The 18,070-nt window shown below is 41.4% G+C and overlaps 1 protein-coding gene across 2 annotated transcripts in view; it reads right to left on the bottom strand.

Annotated features, from left to right (window-relative positions):
• LOC136863372 (uncharacterized) overlaps window positions 1–18,070 on the bottom strand; it is a 444,827-nt gene that overhangs the window by 79,556 nt on the left and 347,201 nt on the right. For both annotated transcript variants that reach the window (XM_067139784.2, XM_067139776.2), the window contains exon 3: window positions 1,314–1,439. In XM_067139784.2, coding sequence (XP_066995885.2) covers window positions 1,314–1,439 — 126 coding nt within the window. The remainder of the gene's footprint in view (window positions 1–1,313; window positions 1,440–18,070) is intronic.

The following is an 18,070-nucleotide window of genomic DNA, read 5'->3' as shown; positions in this document are numbered from 1 at the left end:
CAGAGAGAATGAAAGCCTATTGGAAGAACAAGAAGAACCCAAAGAAAGCTTGATTGAGTTGTTTGCTTAACGTCTTCCATTATTGGGAGAATACGCTAATAATAATAATAATAATAATAATAATAATAATAATAATAATAATAATAATACAGTGAATAAAGAAAAATGAAATAAATAAATAAATAAATAAATAAATTAAATAAATAAATAAAATCTCTTATGAAAAATATGTGGAGTACAAGCTCCAAAGTGAGAGGTATATGGGGGAAAAATATGTGAAGATTAAAAGGACAAAGAAGTTAAAATACCTTCGAAATTCGATGCAACCCAACGGGCTTGATACAGAGGCATACAAGGCAAGAGCCAGGAAATTAGATCTGACCTACAAGCTAACACAGAACAGGTATAACAAACGGGCAATATTCTACAAGGCCAAAATCCGATATTACAACTCAGTAATAAAACCGGAAGGAGTGTACGCTTCAGAGTGTCTTATTTTATATAAACAAAGGGGAGCTGCAAGAACTCGAGAAGGAGGAAAGGAATATTCTAAGGAAAATTCTCGGACCGTAGGAGACTACTGATGGGACTTGGAAGCAATGAGGAGCTCTACAAGTACGCTAGACAGATCACAGACACAATGAGGAAACGAAGGCTGAAATTCTGCGGACACGAAAGACTGGATGACAAACGACTGACCAAAAAGATCTTTAGATATATCGTGGAATTAAAGGCCACCTCCAAGTAGTATAAGAGGTCAAGAGGAATGCAGAAGAAGTTGCAATTACACTTTAGATGATCCACAATAGAAGAGAGTTCAGAAGAAGAGTCGACAGTCTAAAATCATTTGAAGAGAAACCACTAAAAAGGAGAGCCAAACGGATTTCCGAAGAGGAGGGAAAGATGAGAAACGAATGAAGAGATTCTCGGAAGGAATGAGAAGAAAAGAGAGGCAAAGAAGCCTTAAGTTCTATGTGGTCCATGGTTGGTCAAATTCGAAAACAAAAATAAATAAATAAAATAAATAAATAAATAAATAAATAAATAAATAAATAAATAAATAAATAAATAAATAAATAAATAAAGACGTGACCTACCATCCTGTGTTTCATAACGTGGCAACTGTGCTCCAGTACCAGAAGTTGATTTGCCATCTGTTGGGAAGGAACACATAATTAAGAGTAAAAACTAAAGATAGATATCGCAGACTTTCCGCTGCGGCAAGTCTTAATGGAAGATTATGATCTGAAGGGTGGAAGTGTCATTCAATAACAAGCCGAGCATTTTTAGCCCGTGAACAATAGTATACTTACATTGCGCTCGTAACAAGCTGTCGCAGCAACAGGTGCGCAGTCGAGCATAGTGGGCACAGTCTCCAGCCAGAACTTCGCACACTTCTGGTCCGTAGTAGCACGTATGGGGGATGTATGGGAATGCCTCTGAAACATCAACAGAGTATACAAATAAATTAATTAATAAATAAAATTTAAATAGTTTTCATAAAACATCATTAGCAGAATTTTCTTTTTAATTATTGGAATCGATAAAATAAATTATACGACTTGACTCACTCCTTTCTAGAAGAACTTTTAACTTTTCCCAAGTCTCATTAATATTTCATAACCATTGACGTTTCTATAATTATTACTGCTATTACTATTTTATTGCTAAATAAATACATAAATTCCGCCTCTGTGGTTAGTGTGATTAGCTGCCACCCCCAGACGCCCGGATTCAATTCCAGGCACTAACACGAAATGTTAAAAGTGGTACTAGGGCTGCAACGGGGTCCACTCAGCCTCGGGAGGTCAACTGATTGTGAGTGGAGGGCGTTTCGATTCCCATCTCAACCATCCTCGAAGTGGTTTTCTGGGATTTCCCACTGCTCCTCCAGGCAAATGCCGGGATGGTACCCAACTTAAGACCACGGCCGTATCCTTCTCTCTCACTTGCCTATCTCTTCCAATCTTCCCTCCCCCCCCCCCCCTCCAAACAAGGCTCCTATTCAGCATAGCAGGTGAGGGCGCCTGGGCGAGGTGCTGGTCCATCTTCCCAGATGTATCCCGAGACTCAAAGTCACACGCTCCAAGATATTGCCCTTGAGGTGGTAGAGACGGGATCCCTCGCTGAGTCAGAAGGAAAACCAACTCTGGAGGGTAAACGGATTAAGAAAGAAAGAAAGAAAGAAAGAAAGAAAGAAATAATAATAATAATAATAATAATAATAATAATAATAATAATAATAATAATAATAATAATAATAATAATAATAAAGTCATGTTGCCTCCGCAGAGGCCTGGTGCAGATCTTTCGAATTGACACCTAATAGGCGACCTGTGCTTCTGTGAGAAGAGCGCCCTACATTTGATGAATTCTAATGCTGAAGAAGGCACACACACCCCAGTCCTTGGACCAAAGGTACGCATGCTAACTATTCAGCCATGGAGCCGGGCACTATTTTACTATAATAGGCGATTATTATTTGGTGGGCCAGAAAATAATTTCTAGTTTTTATATAATGGATTTAAGTATAGAGTAAGGCAATTACTTCTAACGAATACCTTTTATCTTTTGGCAATTTCTACTTGTTATCGTTACTTCTTATAAAATATAATTTTTACTGGTAATTTACTTCTTGGAATACAATTGTTATCGTTACATTCAAACAATCGTCGTGCTTCGCTGAAATGGGAAATAATGAAGTGATAATGAAGATAAATTTTTAGTTCTACGACAGCGGAACCGGTAGCTTCACCAGTGCTGGTTGAGATACTTTGTTACCTCTTGAGTACTTCCGAGGACATCAAACTTATACTAAAATAACCATCACTGCTGGGGATGTACAGCATCCTTTCAGCAAAAGGAAAGATGTACCTACTTTCCCCCAAGAGGTCAATATTTAGCAATGAGAAGTTTGAGAACTAATTATTTGAGAATTGTAAAGCATTTGAAATATTAGACTTCACTAACTACAGTATAACGCAAGTTATGAGAAAAACCCTTTGTAATTTACAAGGTAAAATGTTGAGTATTACACTTAATGATGATATGATGATGGTCAATTAATGTCTTTGTACCAAAAAGAAAAAATGTAATCATCATCATCACCATCTGTTTACCCTCCAGGTTCGGTTTTTCCCTCGGACTTAGCGAGGGATCCCACCTCTACCGCCTCAAGGGCAGTGTCCTGGAGCTTCAGACTCTTGGTCGGGGGATACAACTGGGGAGTATGACCAGTACCTCGCCCAGGCGGCCTCACCTGCTATTCTGAACAGGGGCCTTGGGGAGGGATGGGAAGATTGGAAGGGATAGGCAAGGAAGAGGGAAGGAAGCGGCCGTGGCCTTAAGTTAGGTACCATCCCGGCATTCGCCTGGAGGAGAAGTGGGAAACCACGGAAAACCACTTCCAGGATGGCTGAGGTGGGAATCGAACCCACCTCTACTCAGTTGACCTCCCGAGGCTGAGTGGACCCCGTTCCAGCCCTCGTACCACTTTTCAAATTTCGTGGCAGAGCCGGGAATCGAACCCGGGCCTCCGGGGGTGGCAGCTAATCACGCTAACCACTACACCACAGAGGCGGACAAAAATGTAATAATAACTTTTTCCTTGCAAGCTCCAGCCGCATGCGAATAACTAGGTACGTGTTTTCTTTTAGGATTGCGTTTTGCGAAGTAATTGTTCGTTCGTTCGTAATCTGTTTACCCTCCAGGGTCGGTTTTTCCCTCGGACTCAGCGAGGGATCCCACCTCTACCGCCTCGAGGGCAGTGACCTGGAGCTTCAGGGTCGGGGGATACAACTGGGGAGGATGACCAGTACCTCGCCCAGGCGGCCTCACCTGCTATGCTGAACAGGGGCCTTGTGGGGGATGGGAAGTTTGGAAGGGATAGACAAGGAAGAGGGAAGGAAGCGGCCGTGGCCTTAAGTTAGGTACCATCCCGGCATTTGCCTGGAGGAGAAGTGGGAAACCACGGAAAACCACTTCCAGGATGGTTGAGGAGAGAATCGAACCCCCCTCTACTCAGTTGACCTCCCGAGGCTGAGTGGACCCCGTTCCAGCCCTCATACCACTTTTCAAATTTCGTGGCAGAGCCCGGAATCGAACCCGGACCTCTGGGGGTGGCAACTAATCACACTAACCACTACACCACAGAGGCGGACTTTGCGAAGTAATTGTAATTTTATTTATTACTCGTTGAAAAAGTGATTTGTACTCATAATTGAGTGAGATATTTATGTAATTCAGGCCAATTACTTTCATCTCGTTCTTCCCTCATCACTGGTTATGAGTTACGAAATATCTTAAGAAAACTGTAAAGCATAACAGATTTAACATACAGTAGCCCATCTGCAATACATTTAATAAACATAACTAACATTCAAGCTTCAGTGGCTCAGGCGGCAGCGCGTCGACCTCTCACCGCTGGGTTCCGTGGTTCAAATCCCGGTCACTCCATGTGAGATTTGTGCCGGTAAAAGTGCAGGCGGGAGAGGTTTTTCTCCGGGTACTCCGGTTTTCCCTGTCATCTTTCATTCCAGCAACACTCTCCATTATCATCTTATTTCATCTCTCAGTCATTAATCATTGCCCCAGAGGAGTGCGGCAGGCCTCGGCAGCCGGCACAATTCCTATCCTCGCCGCAAGATGAGGGCTTCATTCATTCCATCCCTGACCCGTTCACTGACTGGAAAACAGGTTGAAGGTTTTTATTTTCAACTAAAAATCATTGCCCCATTAGTAAGAAAAAATATTAACATAGTACTAAAAGAATGTGTCCGCCTCTGTGGTGTAGTGGTTAGCGTGATTAGCTGCCACCCCCAGAGGCGCGGGTTCGATTCCCGGCTTTGCCACGAAATTTGAAAAGTTGTATGAGGGCTGGAACGGGGTCCACTCAGCCTCGGGAGGTCAATTGAGTAGAGGTGGGTTCGATTCCCACCTCAGCCATCCTGGAAGTGGTTTTCCGTGGTTTCCCACTTCTCCTCCAGCCGCTTCCTTCCCTCGTCCTTGCCTATCCCTTCCAATCTTCCCATCCCTCCACAAGGCCCCTGTTCAGCATAGCAGGTGAGGCCGCCTGGGCGAGGTACTGGGCATTCTCCCCAGTTGTATCCCCGACTAAGTGTCTGAAGCTCCAGGACACTGCCCTTGAGGCGGTAGAGGTGGGATCCCTCGCTGTGTGTCCGAGGGAAAAGCCGACCCTGGAGGGTAAACAGATGATGATGATGATGATGATGATGACTAAAAGAATGTGGTGGTTACGCTTTACAAAACTATCTAACACAGTGTCCTGATTGATGTCTATGTCTCGATGATTACGTTTCTTAGATATGAAGAAATCATGGGAATAATATATTGGGAAGAAGGATAAGTTCCTGAAAGAAAATACAGGTATTTGTGCCGACTATTAGGCTGAAGTGAGAAAATATGGTACATAAGTTCGAGGATGGTTGCCTAGTTGTAGCCTACTTCCTCTTAAAACAATAATCACCACCACCACCACCACTCTTGGTTACTAGGGCTGGACAAGGTGTAGTCTTTCACCTTTTCCCCTCTGTTTACATGGATCATTTGCTCCTTCTTCTTTCTGTCATTTTCCCCCATTTTCTTGTGGACGGCATTTGGTGTGGATTTGTCTCATTTTTACGGCCGGATGCCCTTCCTGATGTCAACCCTATGTGGAGGGATGTATTTACTATTGCGTGTTTCTGCGGTGATTAGTAGTGTGTGTGTTGTAGATGAAGAGATGTGTAATTAAGTCTCCGGACCTGATGAATGAACAAAACGTAGTTTAAGTCCCCGGCCAGTAGTCTTATTCGGGGACTTTTGAACCAAAGGCCACTATTCTGATCATTCAGCCAAGGAGACGGACAAATGGATCATTTACTGAAGAGTTTAAAAGGGCGGGGAAGACTTCCATTGCTGGAAGCCAACGATATAGTGAAGTCGCAATCAGTAAAAACCTGGATCGAATCAGCTATCTACCGGGCGAGTTGGCCGTGCGCGTAGAGGCGCGCGGCTGTGCGCTTGCATCCGGGAGATAGTAGGTTCGAATCCCACTATCGGCAGCCCTGAAAATGGTTTTCCGTGGTTTCCCATTTTCACACCAGGCAAATGCTGGGGCTGTACCTTAATTAAGGCCACGGCCGCTTCCTTCCAACTCCTAGGCCTTTCCTATCCCATCGTCGCCATAAGACCTATCTGTGTCGGTGCGACGTAAAGCCCCTAGCAAAAAAAAAAAAATCAGCTATCTTGAAAAGAGACCAACTGACTCCATCGGTGAGTCAGCCTTAGAGTATATTTAGGCAGACAGACTTCACCTTCAAATTCAGTGACAAGTAAAAGCGAATGTATTATCCCATATAATTCGCAAAATTATATTTTTTACTTGTATACGTGCAAGTTAGGAACTTATTTCCTACCTGTCATTTCATAATACATTGCTCCCTAACTGAAGGTAGAAGTTCGACAGATTTGAAAGGAAATTATAAAATATTGGCAACTCGGTGTTCTACCAAGTACGAAGTTCTTATGTACCTACTGTACTCTATATATCCAGATCTCGTTGAAATTCGCGTGCTTGCCTGTAGCGAGTTCCTGAAGCCCGCTAATAGATGGCGAGAGCGTAGTGATTGTGGCAATAGCCTTCTCCTTGCAAGCAGAAGCGCTCCCGATGGTTACTGACTGGTAGATCCCAGCTTTTGAATTTATGGTACGCGTACCACAGCCGACAGTACCTGGTAGGACAAGAATTTTCAGTCGTGGTGCGACAGAAAATTCCTCGACAATGTAAAAATGCGATGTGATTGCAAAAGGGCACTGAATCTCCAACGTTTGCTGAAAATGTTGAAGTATGTGTGTAAATAATTTTTTTTTTTGCTAGGGGCTTTACGTCGCACCGACACAGATAGGTCTTATGGCGACGATGGGATAGGAAAGGCCTAGGAGTTGGAAGGAAGCGGCCGTGGCCTTAATTAAGGTACAGCCCCAGCATTGGCCTGGTGTGAAAATGGGAAACCACGGAAAACCATTTTCAGGGCTGCCGATAGTGGGATTCGAACCTACTATCTCCCGGATGCAAGCTCACAGCCCCGCGCCTCTACACGCACGGCCAACTCGCCCGGTTGTAAATAAATTGATACGAGCAAATGGGGCCCGAATATATTCTAATTTAGTAGTACAATTATCGAATCACATAGAGAGATAAATATATTTTCAGCACCCTTCCTCCTCACTCCCAGCTCTTCTCCTGACTGCTTTGAAAGTTTTTGTTATTGATATCAGATTATTTGATCCAAACGCAGAGGAAGTAGCCAACAAACACCGAGAAAGCAGAGAGTTCCTTCTGCGCATTATAACAACTTATTTGTGTGAAAATGGTGTTTTCTTTTATGTTCAAACAGAAGCTATTTTCGTTTCAGTTTCAACTCAGTTAATACGTAACTTTTAACTAACTGCACGACCATCTCTCTCGGTATTGATATGTTTAACACCTATAAGTTTAATTTGATTTTTCAAACAGGGAAAGTGTTGATTAATCGTTATGAATCAGTAAGCCAGAGATAAAATAAGGCAACTGAAATAATTTGCTTGCTTTCAGTTTGGTGTAAGCGAATTTTTCCTTGATTGGTGGTAATTCTTACCTCAGTGCACTGATGTTGAAGGGAAATTTTTTTTTAAAAGGGATGTGATAAGGCAAGTTCAGAAGTTACCTTCAACAAGTCAGTTGTTATAAAGAACTTGGAACATCATTGTCAGGATCTCGGTGTACTTTAACGTGTATGAAGTCGGTCTAATAACTTGTGCGTCGGTCTTGTCTACATTTGTGAATGTATTTAACTGATGAATAAGTTTGAGACTCGTCACAACTGAGTACATTATCACTGGATTCTCACTAAGGCTACTATAGTTCGAAACCCGGCCAAGGCACGTGTGATTTTAAAAATGGAATGGCATGCCTGCATGGTTCGAATTCCTGAAGTGTACTTTTAAAATTACAACACATTTTAACATTTTCTATTAATTTTCTGATGTACCACCTACCATTATTTCAGGCACCACAGATTGAAAATTGCTGTACTACCAGGTACTGCGGGCAGTGGTACGCGTCCCACAGATTGAAAATCTCTGGCCTACCAGATAACGTCGGCAGCGCCTTGCTGAAGGTAAATGTTCAACAGATTCGAACGGAAGACATTAAGTATTGACAACTCGGTGTTCATGTATAAACAATATTCTTATGGGTTTAATGTTCACCTCCGTAGTGTAATGGTTAGAGCTAATAGCTGCCATCCTCAGAGGCCCAGGTTCGATTCGTGGTTCTGTCAGTAATTTAAGATTGGCAGGAGGTTTGTAATGTGGTTTAAAAAGGTATATGCAGCTCATTGGGATTGGGGATGTACCTGAAAAGAGCTGCATTGCATCGGTGATGATGGTGTTTGTTGTTTAAAGGGACCTAACAGCTATGTCATCGGCCCCTTCATTACATCGGGACAAGGACACAAGTTAACTGATGTCCACCTCTGTAGCGTAACGGTTAGTGATAACAGCTGCCTGAGCCCGGATTCGATTTCCGGTACTGACAGAAATTAAGATGGTGTATGCAGCTTAAAAGAGCTTCGCTACTTCAGGATGAAGGCTTGAGTTTACTTTATGGACTTTTTGTACAATTTGCTTTACGTCGCACCGACACAGGTTTATTGGCGACGATGGGATAGGAAATGGAGCGACCATGTCCTTAATTAAGGTACAGCTCCAGCATTTGCCTTGTGTGAAAATTGGAAACCACGGAAAACCATTTTCAGGACTGACGACAGCGGGGTTCGAACCCACTATCTCCAGAATGCAAGCCCACATCTGTGCGACCCTAACCCCACGGCCAGCTCGCTCGGTTGAAATTCGCGCGCTTGCCCGAAGCGAGTTCCAGAAGACCGCCAATAGATGGCGAACGAATGGTGATAGTGGAAATACTCCACGCTAACAGCGCTTATGGCCAGAGGTCCTGAAACTACAATAATATGATACTAAAACTGGAAGGAATCTTGATTTGCTTGATGTTTGGGATTGGTAATAAAGCGGTCCTGTGTTATATACTAGTAATTAAGGTTGTAGGCCTACTTAACTGGGAAAGAGCGGGAAATCACTTCTAGGACGGTTAATAGTGTGATTTTAAACTACTTCTTTGCTCATTTTCTTTGTGCTAAGGATGGGAGTATCGTGCTCCAGGCATTGAAACCAGTCTACGGTACGTAGTGAGCTACCTTGATGGATCAGTGATTAGAGTGTCAGATTCATAATCCCGAGGTTGCGGGTTCGCTCTGGTAGAGATAATCGATTCTTGAAAAGCGGTCAAAACTGTTGGCACTACATGTCATAGTTAAAGATCACTCTGTGTCCCCCTCCCATGTCCAATCTATCTATATATATATATAAAGTAGCTTGTCCTGACTGACTGACTGATTCATCATCGCCGAGCCAAAACTACTGGACATAAAGAAATGAAATTTTGGGCATAGATTTATATTAAGATGTAGGTGCTCGCTAAGAGAGGATTTTTGGATATTCCGTCGCTAAGGGGCTGAAAAGGGGGGTGAAATTTTAAAATGAGTGTGTCTATATCTCAAAACTTTAAAAGTTTACAGATGTGAAAATTGGTATTTAGAATCTTCTTTAAAAATAAGGAAACACGTATTTTTTGTTTTCGGAAAATCACAATAGGAGGGGTGAAAATGGGTGAAAAGGGGTTGAATGCCTTTGATGAGGCTACTTATATTTCAGAAACTGAAGATATTACAGACCTGAAAATTGGTGTTTGGGATCTCCTTTAAAAATAAAGAAACGCGTATTTTTTTGTTTTTGGAAAATCCAATTAATGGGAGGGTGAAAAGGGGGTGAATTTTTAAAATGAGTGAACCCATATCTCCAAACTTTTAAAGTTTGCAGATGTAAAAATTGGTATTTAGAATCTTCATTAAACATAAAGAAACACGTATTTTTTGTTTTCGGAAAATCACAATAGGAGGGGTGAAAATGGGTGAAAAGGGGTTGAATGCCTTTGATGAGGCTACTTATATTTCAGAAACTGAAGATATTACAGACCTGAAAATTGGTGTTTGGGATCTCCTTTAAAAATAAAGAAACGCGTATTTTTTTGTTTTTGGAAAATCCAATTAATGGGGGGTTAAAAGGGGTGATTTTTTAAAATGTGTGTATCTATATCTCAAAATTGTTACAGTTTTTAGATGTAAAAATTGGTATTTAGAATCTTCTTTAAAAATAAAGAAACACGTATTCTTTTGTTTTCGGAAAATTCCAATAGGAAGGGTGTAAAAGGGTGAATAATGGGTTGAATGCCTTTAATGAGGCTACTTATATTTCAGAACCTGAAGATATTACAGACCTGAAAATTGGTATTTGGGATCTACTTTAAATGTAAAGAAACACGTATTTTTTCGTTTTTGGAAAATCCAAATATTGAGTTGTGAAAAGGGGGGTGAATTTTTTAAAATGAATGTGTCTACATCTTAAAACTTTAAAATTTACAGATGTAAAATTTGATAGTTAGAATCTCCTCTAAAATAAAGGGACACGTATTTTTTTGTTTCCTGTAAATCCCAATAGGAGGGGTGTAAAAGGGTGAAAAATTGGTTGAATGCCTTTAATGAGGATACATATATCTCAGAAACGAAAGATATTACAGAACTGAAAATTTATATATGGGATCTCCTTTAAAAATAAAGAAACACGTATTTTTTTAGTTTTTGGAAAATCCTATTAATGGCGGTTAAACAGAAGTGACAAATTGGGGTGAATTTTTTGAAAGATTATCTTGGAAACGTAAAATGTTACAGACGTAAAAAGTGGGTGTTTGGAATCTCCTGTAAATGTAAAGAAGCATAGGTGATTTGTTTTTGGAAACTCCATTTAAGGGGAACCCAAAAGGGGTGAAATTTTAACATGAGTATTTTTACAGTATATCTAAAAAACTTAACATGTTACAGAAGTGAAAAATGGTATTTTTATCTCTATTAAACATAAAGAAACGTGTATTTTTAATTTTCTGAAAAACCACTCGGGTGGAGGGGGGGTGAAAGTGACTGAAAATGGTGTTGAATTCTTATTTAGGCTACTGATATCTTAAAAATGAAGATGATACAGACGTGAAATTTGATATTTGCAATCTGCTTTAAAAGTAAAGAAACACGTATTCTCGGAAAATCCAATGAAGCGGGGGGGAGGGGGTGAAAGAATTGAAAAATTAATTGACTTTAATTGTATGAGAATATATACATCGAATAAAAACTAAAGTTGTTACAGACGTGAAAATTCGTATTTGGATCTCCCTTAAAAACAAAGAAAAACGCGTTTTGGGGGAAAACCATTTTGGGGGGCGGGAGTGTAAAGGAGTTTAATTCCTTTCATGAGGACACATAAATCAAAAAGTGAAGAAGTTAGAGTCGTGATAATTGGTATTTAGAAGATCCTTCACTATTAAAGAAACAAGTATTTTTTGCGGGAAAATTCACTTGGGGGGGGGGGGGGGGGGAGTAGTTTGAAATGAAGTGACAAAAGTAAATTATATTTATGGGGATACTTATATCTCAAAACTGAAGGTAATAGACGTGAACATTGGTGTTTGGAATCTCCCTTAAACATAAAGAAACACGCCTTCTTTTAATTTTTGGGGGGTGGGGGGGGGAGGGTTGGCAATAAAAACTAACGGCGGTGGGGTGTAAAAGGAGGTGAGACCAATTGATTTTACTGTTCTTAATGTACTTATAAGGATCGTCCGTTGCTCAGGCGGCAGCGCGCCGGCCTCTCACAGCTGGGTTCCGTGGTTCAAATCTCGGTCACTCCATGTGACATTCGTGCTGGACAAAACGGAGGCGGAACAGGTTTTTCTCCGGATACTCCGGTTTTCCCTGTCATCATTCATCCCAGCAACACATAATAGTAATAATAATAATAATAATAATAATAATGTTCCGGACCGTCGTTAAATGTGCGGACCGCGCTGGAAACGGCTCCTGGACGGGTAATGATTAAGAATGCAGCCGGCCGCGGGTTCAGTGCCGCCAAGGCTCCCAATAAGACACCACGCCGGATCTCCTGAAGGATTTTATCCAGATTAAAAATGATTATAGGAATATACGGTATGGCAAAGATTTACGGACCCAACCGACCGGTAAGAATACCTGAGCCTAGCTCGGGAAGTACGAAATCGATTGCTGGAAAGGAAGATTGAAAAATGGGAGGAAACGTGCCGTAATCTAATAGAAAACGAGTCAGATCGGGAATTTTGGTGGATTCTCTTTGAAAACGTGTCAGATCGCGAATTTCGGCGGATTATATATCTAAAACAATAAGCATGCAGTTATAAATTTCAGTATAATACCGTAGCGAAGCACGGGTACCATGCTAGTATATATATATCAGGGGCGTATTCTCCTTGAATGCAAGGCATTCATTGCATGCGTTATGATAACACAAAGAACTGTCTGATTTACGATTTTAGGTTGTTTCAGGTCAAATATTAACGATTTCATCTCTCAGAAGTTCAAAAGGTCCGCGCAACTGTACTAGTTCCGTTGCTTGATTACGTGTGGTGCTGGTGTTGTCTCGCCGTCTACTCCACTCTCGGAAGAAAGAGACAGCAAATGGAGGAGTTAACGACGTAAGGCATTCAATCTTAAAATTGCATTCAGTGGCAGACGTAGTTCTGAAACCCTCCGAACGATGTCGCTGCAATTGAAACTTGGTCAGAATTTGTCACCCCATACCCGTGCTACCCTCTGCCATCTGTTAGCAACTTGGAGAAAGTCGACATGTTTACAGCGAACGGGACACACAGATTACCCCCTAGCGAGAACCCAACGTGACGAAACTGACCAATGCCACTGGGGTGACTTACCTCCAGTGCTTGAGTTGTGGCTAACTAGTGAGTTAATTCATTGTGTGTTTTGCTGATTAGTGAGTTCATTCTGTGTGTGCTGTTCCTGTGCTATTCGTCGTTTTCGGTGTTTAATTATATTTTGCGCAATGTGGTATTAACGATGGATGAGTCTAAAACGGATATACGAGGTAATTGTAAATCAGTTTGAAAAGCCATTTACTGCCCGTTCGTTTGATGAAAAGATGCAAATAGTTAAAGCCGCGAGACCTCTACCTTCCCTCGTAAATTTCTTCTTACCGGGCGAGTTGGCCGTGCGTGTAGAGGCGCGCGGCTGTGAGCTTGCATCCGGGAGATAGTAGGTTCGAATCCCACTATCGGCAGCCCTGAAGATGGTTTTCCGCGGTTTCCCATTTTCACACGAGGCAAATGCTGGGGCTGTACCTTAATTAAGGCCACGGCCGCTTCCTTCCAACTCCTTGTCCTTTCCTATCCCATCGTCGCCGTAAGACCTACTGTATTTGTGTCAGTGCGAAGTAAAGCAACTTGTAAATAATAATAATAATAATAATCCAAGTCATAGCCAGAGGAACCGTTCAGTAGAATTCCATTTTCTTTACTAGAGGGCAGAACAATCGAAATGTTGAAATTAGTAGACAGGCCGGTTATATGTACCACTTCAGAAAGACTGCAACATGGTAGCTGAGGGCATATTATTATTATTATTATTGTTATTATTATTATTATTATTATTATTAGTAGTAGTAGTAGTAGTAGTAGTAGTAGTAGTAGTAGTAGTAGTACGCAGTGGAGCCGAGAACAGAACTAGGACCAACTGGATGGGAAGTAAACGAGGTAAAATTTAGACTACGGCTAGGTAGATGGATAAGAAGTATCTTGTCATTTAAACACTTAGGCTACTATAACAGAAAGTCTTGCAAAGCCGTATAATGCTGCAGATTAGAAATTAAAAATATTTTGTGCTGGTTGGTTATATCTGACGTGAGCTGTTACATCCAACATTAGTTATGCAGAGGACCGGGCGAGTTGGCCGTGCGGTTAGGAGCGCACAGCTGTGAGCTCCCATCCGGGAGATAGTGGGTTCGAAGCCCCCGAGCGGTTAGGAGCGCGCAGCTGTGAGCTCGCATCCGGGAGATAGTGGGTTCGAAGCCCACTGTCGGCAGCCCTAAAGATGGTTTTCCGTGGTTTCCCATTTTCACACCGGAATATGTTGGGGATGTACCTTAATTAAGATCACGGTTGCTTCTTTCCCACTCCTAGCCCTGCCCTGCCCTATCGTCACCATACGACCCATCTGTGTCGGTGCGACGTAAAGCAAATTGTAAACTGCAGCTTTGCTGATTCCAGTGTTCTCAGATAAGTAGAAGAAGAACATTTCTTCATCTGCATGGACAGAACATACTACCACTTAACTTTTAAACACTGGAGACTTCAGGAATGAATGCAGAAAGTTATTTGTATCTGCCGGGTTGAGTGGCTCAGATGATAGAACACTGGCTTTCTGATTCTTAAGTGTCACGCTCGACCTCCGCTCAGTTCAGTGGTTTTAAGGTGCTCAAATACGCCAGCCTCGTTTTGGTACATTTACCAGAACGAAAAAGAAAAATCATATTAAACAAAATTTTCGGCACTTCGGTGTCCTAAAAAACCATAAAAGAGGTTAATGGTACGGAAAACAAACGCATATATACTCATGTCCTCGGCCCGAAAGCTAATCGAATCCTAACAGCTCCACCATTAGCTCTCATAGATAGCTTAAGGGTCACTGATGAGGTTTACTAGCGAAATGAAAAGTGAGATACTTTACCGTTGCTTTGCTCACCGAGTTAGAAGGCATTATAGCCTATCACACTGTCGAGCCTACTAAAATGTACGCACTAACCGACCCTATGATTGACAACTTCACACCATTTACGGCAGGGACTGACTGCATAGAGAATGGTGTTACTAGCATCGCTCATACCTCAGTCACTTTCATATTGTCAAGACAAAGGATGAAACAAACTTGCTCTAATCCAGCTGTCTCAGATTCTGATCCTCTAAAGGCCTATTTGCAAATTTGTAGAATCTAGGGGGCCCGCACTAAAAAAATAATTTAAAAATGTGTCAATCTATTCCCAATTACCCATTTTACTTGGGCGTTTATTTGTCTAAGTACTTAATAAATGCACAAGTTAATCGGCAAGAAAGTGCATTATTAACGAACTATCTTAATTTTATATTACAAATTGTAAATGTGTTGGTTGAGATATTGTCATTTAATTATTGAGAGTGGTAGGCCAATGCAACATGTTACTTTTTCTGACCATAAAACTGGGCGCACTTTTGTGACACCAGATTATCATTAAGCCTATTAGGAGAACTGTCTTTCGAACGAATCACTTTAAAAATTAAAACAAATGAGTGGCACTTCATTTGTTCCTTTCAAGAACCTTCACTTGATTCATTCTTTTTCCAAAAGTGTTCACGTGAATATGTCGTTCCGAACATAGAAAGTAGGTCTATTTGCGCGACTTGGTTGAGAATGGTTTTATACTCTCCCTTCGAAACAAATTGGTAGAATTCTGGAAAATTGCTGCTGTGAAATGAAGGTATATTAATTCAAGTAGAATTCTTCAGGTGCATCATCAATGCTGGAGAAAAATGGTGGCATGAATAAATAGTTTCTATATCCATTAAATATTCAGATCGCCAGTTAAATTACTCCTTTAACATAGTAACTTTTGTAGAATACTCAGCAAAGTTTATTTCCTCTTCTTCAACAATACTTATTGCAGATTTCAAAGTGAACAATACTTTCTGTTTTCAGTTGAATCATGTCAGTGACTGCCTTGCAGTTTGATATCTAAATCATTTAGGTAGGCAATTGTACTGTATGTCAGTTAGTATAACAATCTGGAATCATCAAAGAATTATAGGCCTGCATCTTGATTTTAACTGTCATGGAATACTTTAATTTAATTTTTTCTGTACTCTGTTGTGATTAAGATAAACAATAAACACATTGCGGGCAGAAAATCAGTACCTGCGGTGCGGGCCATGAGTTTGAGGCCGCTGCATCTACCCCATACCAAACGATACTGTAAACACATCTCACCAGAGATCGACGTAGGCAGTAACGTAATCTTTTTCTTTCTCTGTCGCCTTTCTACATCCTGGACAGATCACGGGTATGATCTGTAGCACGTGAGGATTTTTTTTGGTTTTTTGCTATTTGCTTTACGTCGCACCGGCACATATAGGTCTTATGGCGACGATGAGATAGAAAAGGTCTAGGAGTGGGAAAGAAGCGGCCATGGCCTTAATTAAGGTGCAGCCTCGTGTGAAAATGGCAAACCACGGAAAACCATCTTCAGGGCTGCCGATAGTGGGGTCTGAACCCACTATCTCCCGGATGCAAGCTCACAGCTGCGTGCCCCTAACCGCAAGGCCAACTCACCCGGTCATGAGGAATTAGGTCCAGTTTTTCGACCGGATGCACTTCCTGACGCCAATCGTATGTGAAAGAATATTTTCAACTGTTATGTGTTTCTGCGGTAGTCGGTAGTCTGGTGCGCTGTGTGTAAACGAAGGCATTCACAAGAATTAATCAGATGCGATTGAATTCCCCGAACCCAGGTCCTTCTGAATTAAAGGCTGCGATGCTGACCATTCATCAAAGGAGTAGGGAAAAATCGACCATTGTATTTTCTCACTATATTCTAATAATAATAATAATAATAATAATAATAATAATAATAATAATAATAATAATAATAATAATCCGAACTGTTGGCTGAATGGTCAGTGTACTCCCTTCGTTTCAGAGGGTCCTAGAGTCGATTACCAGCCGGGTCGGGGATTTTAATCGCTTCTGATTAATTCTTCCGGCTCGGGGACTGGGTATTTGTGTCTGTCGCAATACTCTCCTCATCATATTCAGACAACACACCAAACTACCAACCATCACAGAAACGGGCAATAGTGATTACATCCCTCCATATAGGGTTGGAGTCAGTAAGGGCATCCGCGACCCCACAGGTATGGGAAAAGCGGTATAATAATAACAATAATAATAATAATAATAATAATAATAATAATAATACAGTGTTTATTTTTTAACAATTTGCTTAACGTCGCACCGACGCAGATAGGTCTTATGGCTTCGATGGTATTTGAAAGGACTAGGATTTGGAAGGAAGCGACCATGGCCTTAATTACGGTATATTTGACTGGTGTGAAAATGGGAAACCACGGAAAACCGTATTCAGGGCTGCCGACAGTAGGGCTCGAACCCACTATCCCCGAATGCAAGCTGATAGCTATGTGACCCAAACCGCACAACCACTTACTCGGTAGTAATGATAATGAAGTAAAAAAAAACGTGCAAATTTATCTAAGTAAAATTTCAGTGAATTGTTATAGGCGAAAAAAGAAAATCACTAGAAATTTTCTGAAACTTTGAATAGGCCTAAGGATTATTCGAGCTATAAGTCAGAAATGAAGTAGTGATTGTAGTAGTGGTAGGAGTAGAATTAGAATATGTGGTGCTGTTCTCCAAACAGGCATTAAGAAAATATTTTACTGGTGATGTCTTCGTTAAGATTTTCGACTAACCATTTACACAACCTCTTATTCACTTGAGATTATTCACAAATGTGTTTAAGCGTTCTAACTGCATATTTTGTAGATGTTGTCCATTACCATAACCTACAATGACTCCTCTGGTATGTTTCGCATACTAGAGACTATCAGTGTAAAATAGACATAATTTAATCTTGTGCTGACTCTGCAGGAGGATCTACTTGGCGGGGATAGTGGGCGTATTTATATACACGTATGGCGTCTGGTCAGTATCAGAAGTTGATCCAGCTGGTTCTGCTTATAGCAGGACTGACTCGTATTAACAGTGATAACTCCCCTTGCACGTGACAACAATAGCTGTGTGCACGTGATCCAAACCTAAACTCGGAGGATATGATTCAAAGAGCACTTACCACCTTCTTACAGCCTCTATTAGCTAGTTGCTTTACGTCGCACCGACACAGATAGGTCTTATGGCGACGATGGGACAGGGAAGGGCTAGGAGTGGGAAGGAAGCGGCCGTGGCCTTAATTAAGATACAGCATTTGCCTGGTGTGAAAATGGGAAACCACGGAAAACCATTTTCGGGGCTGCCGACACCCC

The sequence above is a fragment of the Anabrus simplex genome, chromosome 1 (genome assembly GCF_040414725.1).
Source record: "Anabrus simplex isolate iqAnaSimp1 chromosome 1, ASM4041472v1, whole genome shotgun sequence".
Classification (NCBI taxonomy): domain Eukaryota; kingdom Metazoa; phylum Arthropoda; class Insecta; order Orthoptera; family Tettigoniidae; genus Anabrus; species Anabrus simplex.
Note: the sequence above shows the minus strand (reverse complement) of the source record. Positions and strands in the feature narration are given on the sequence as shown.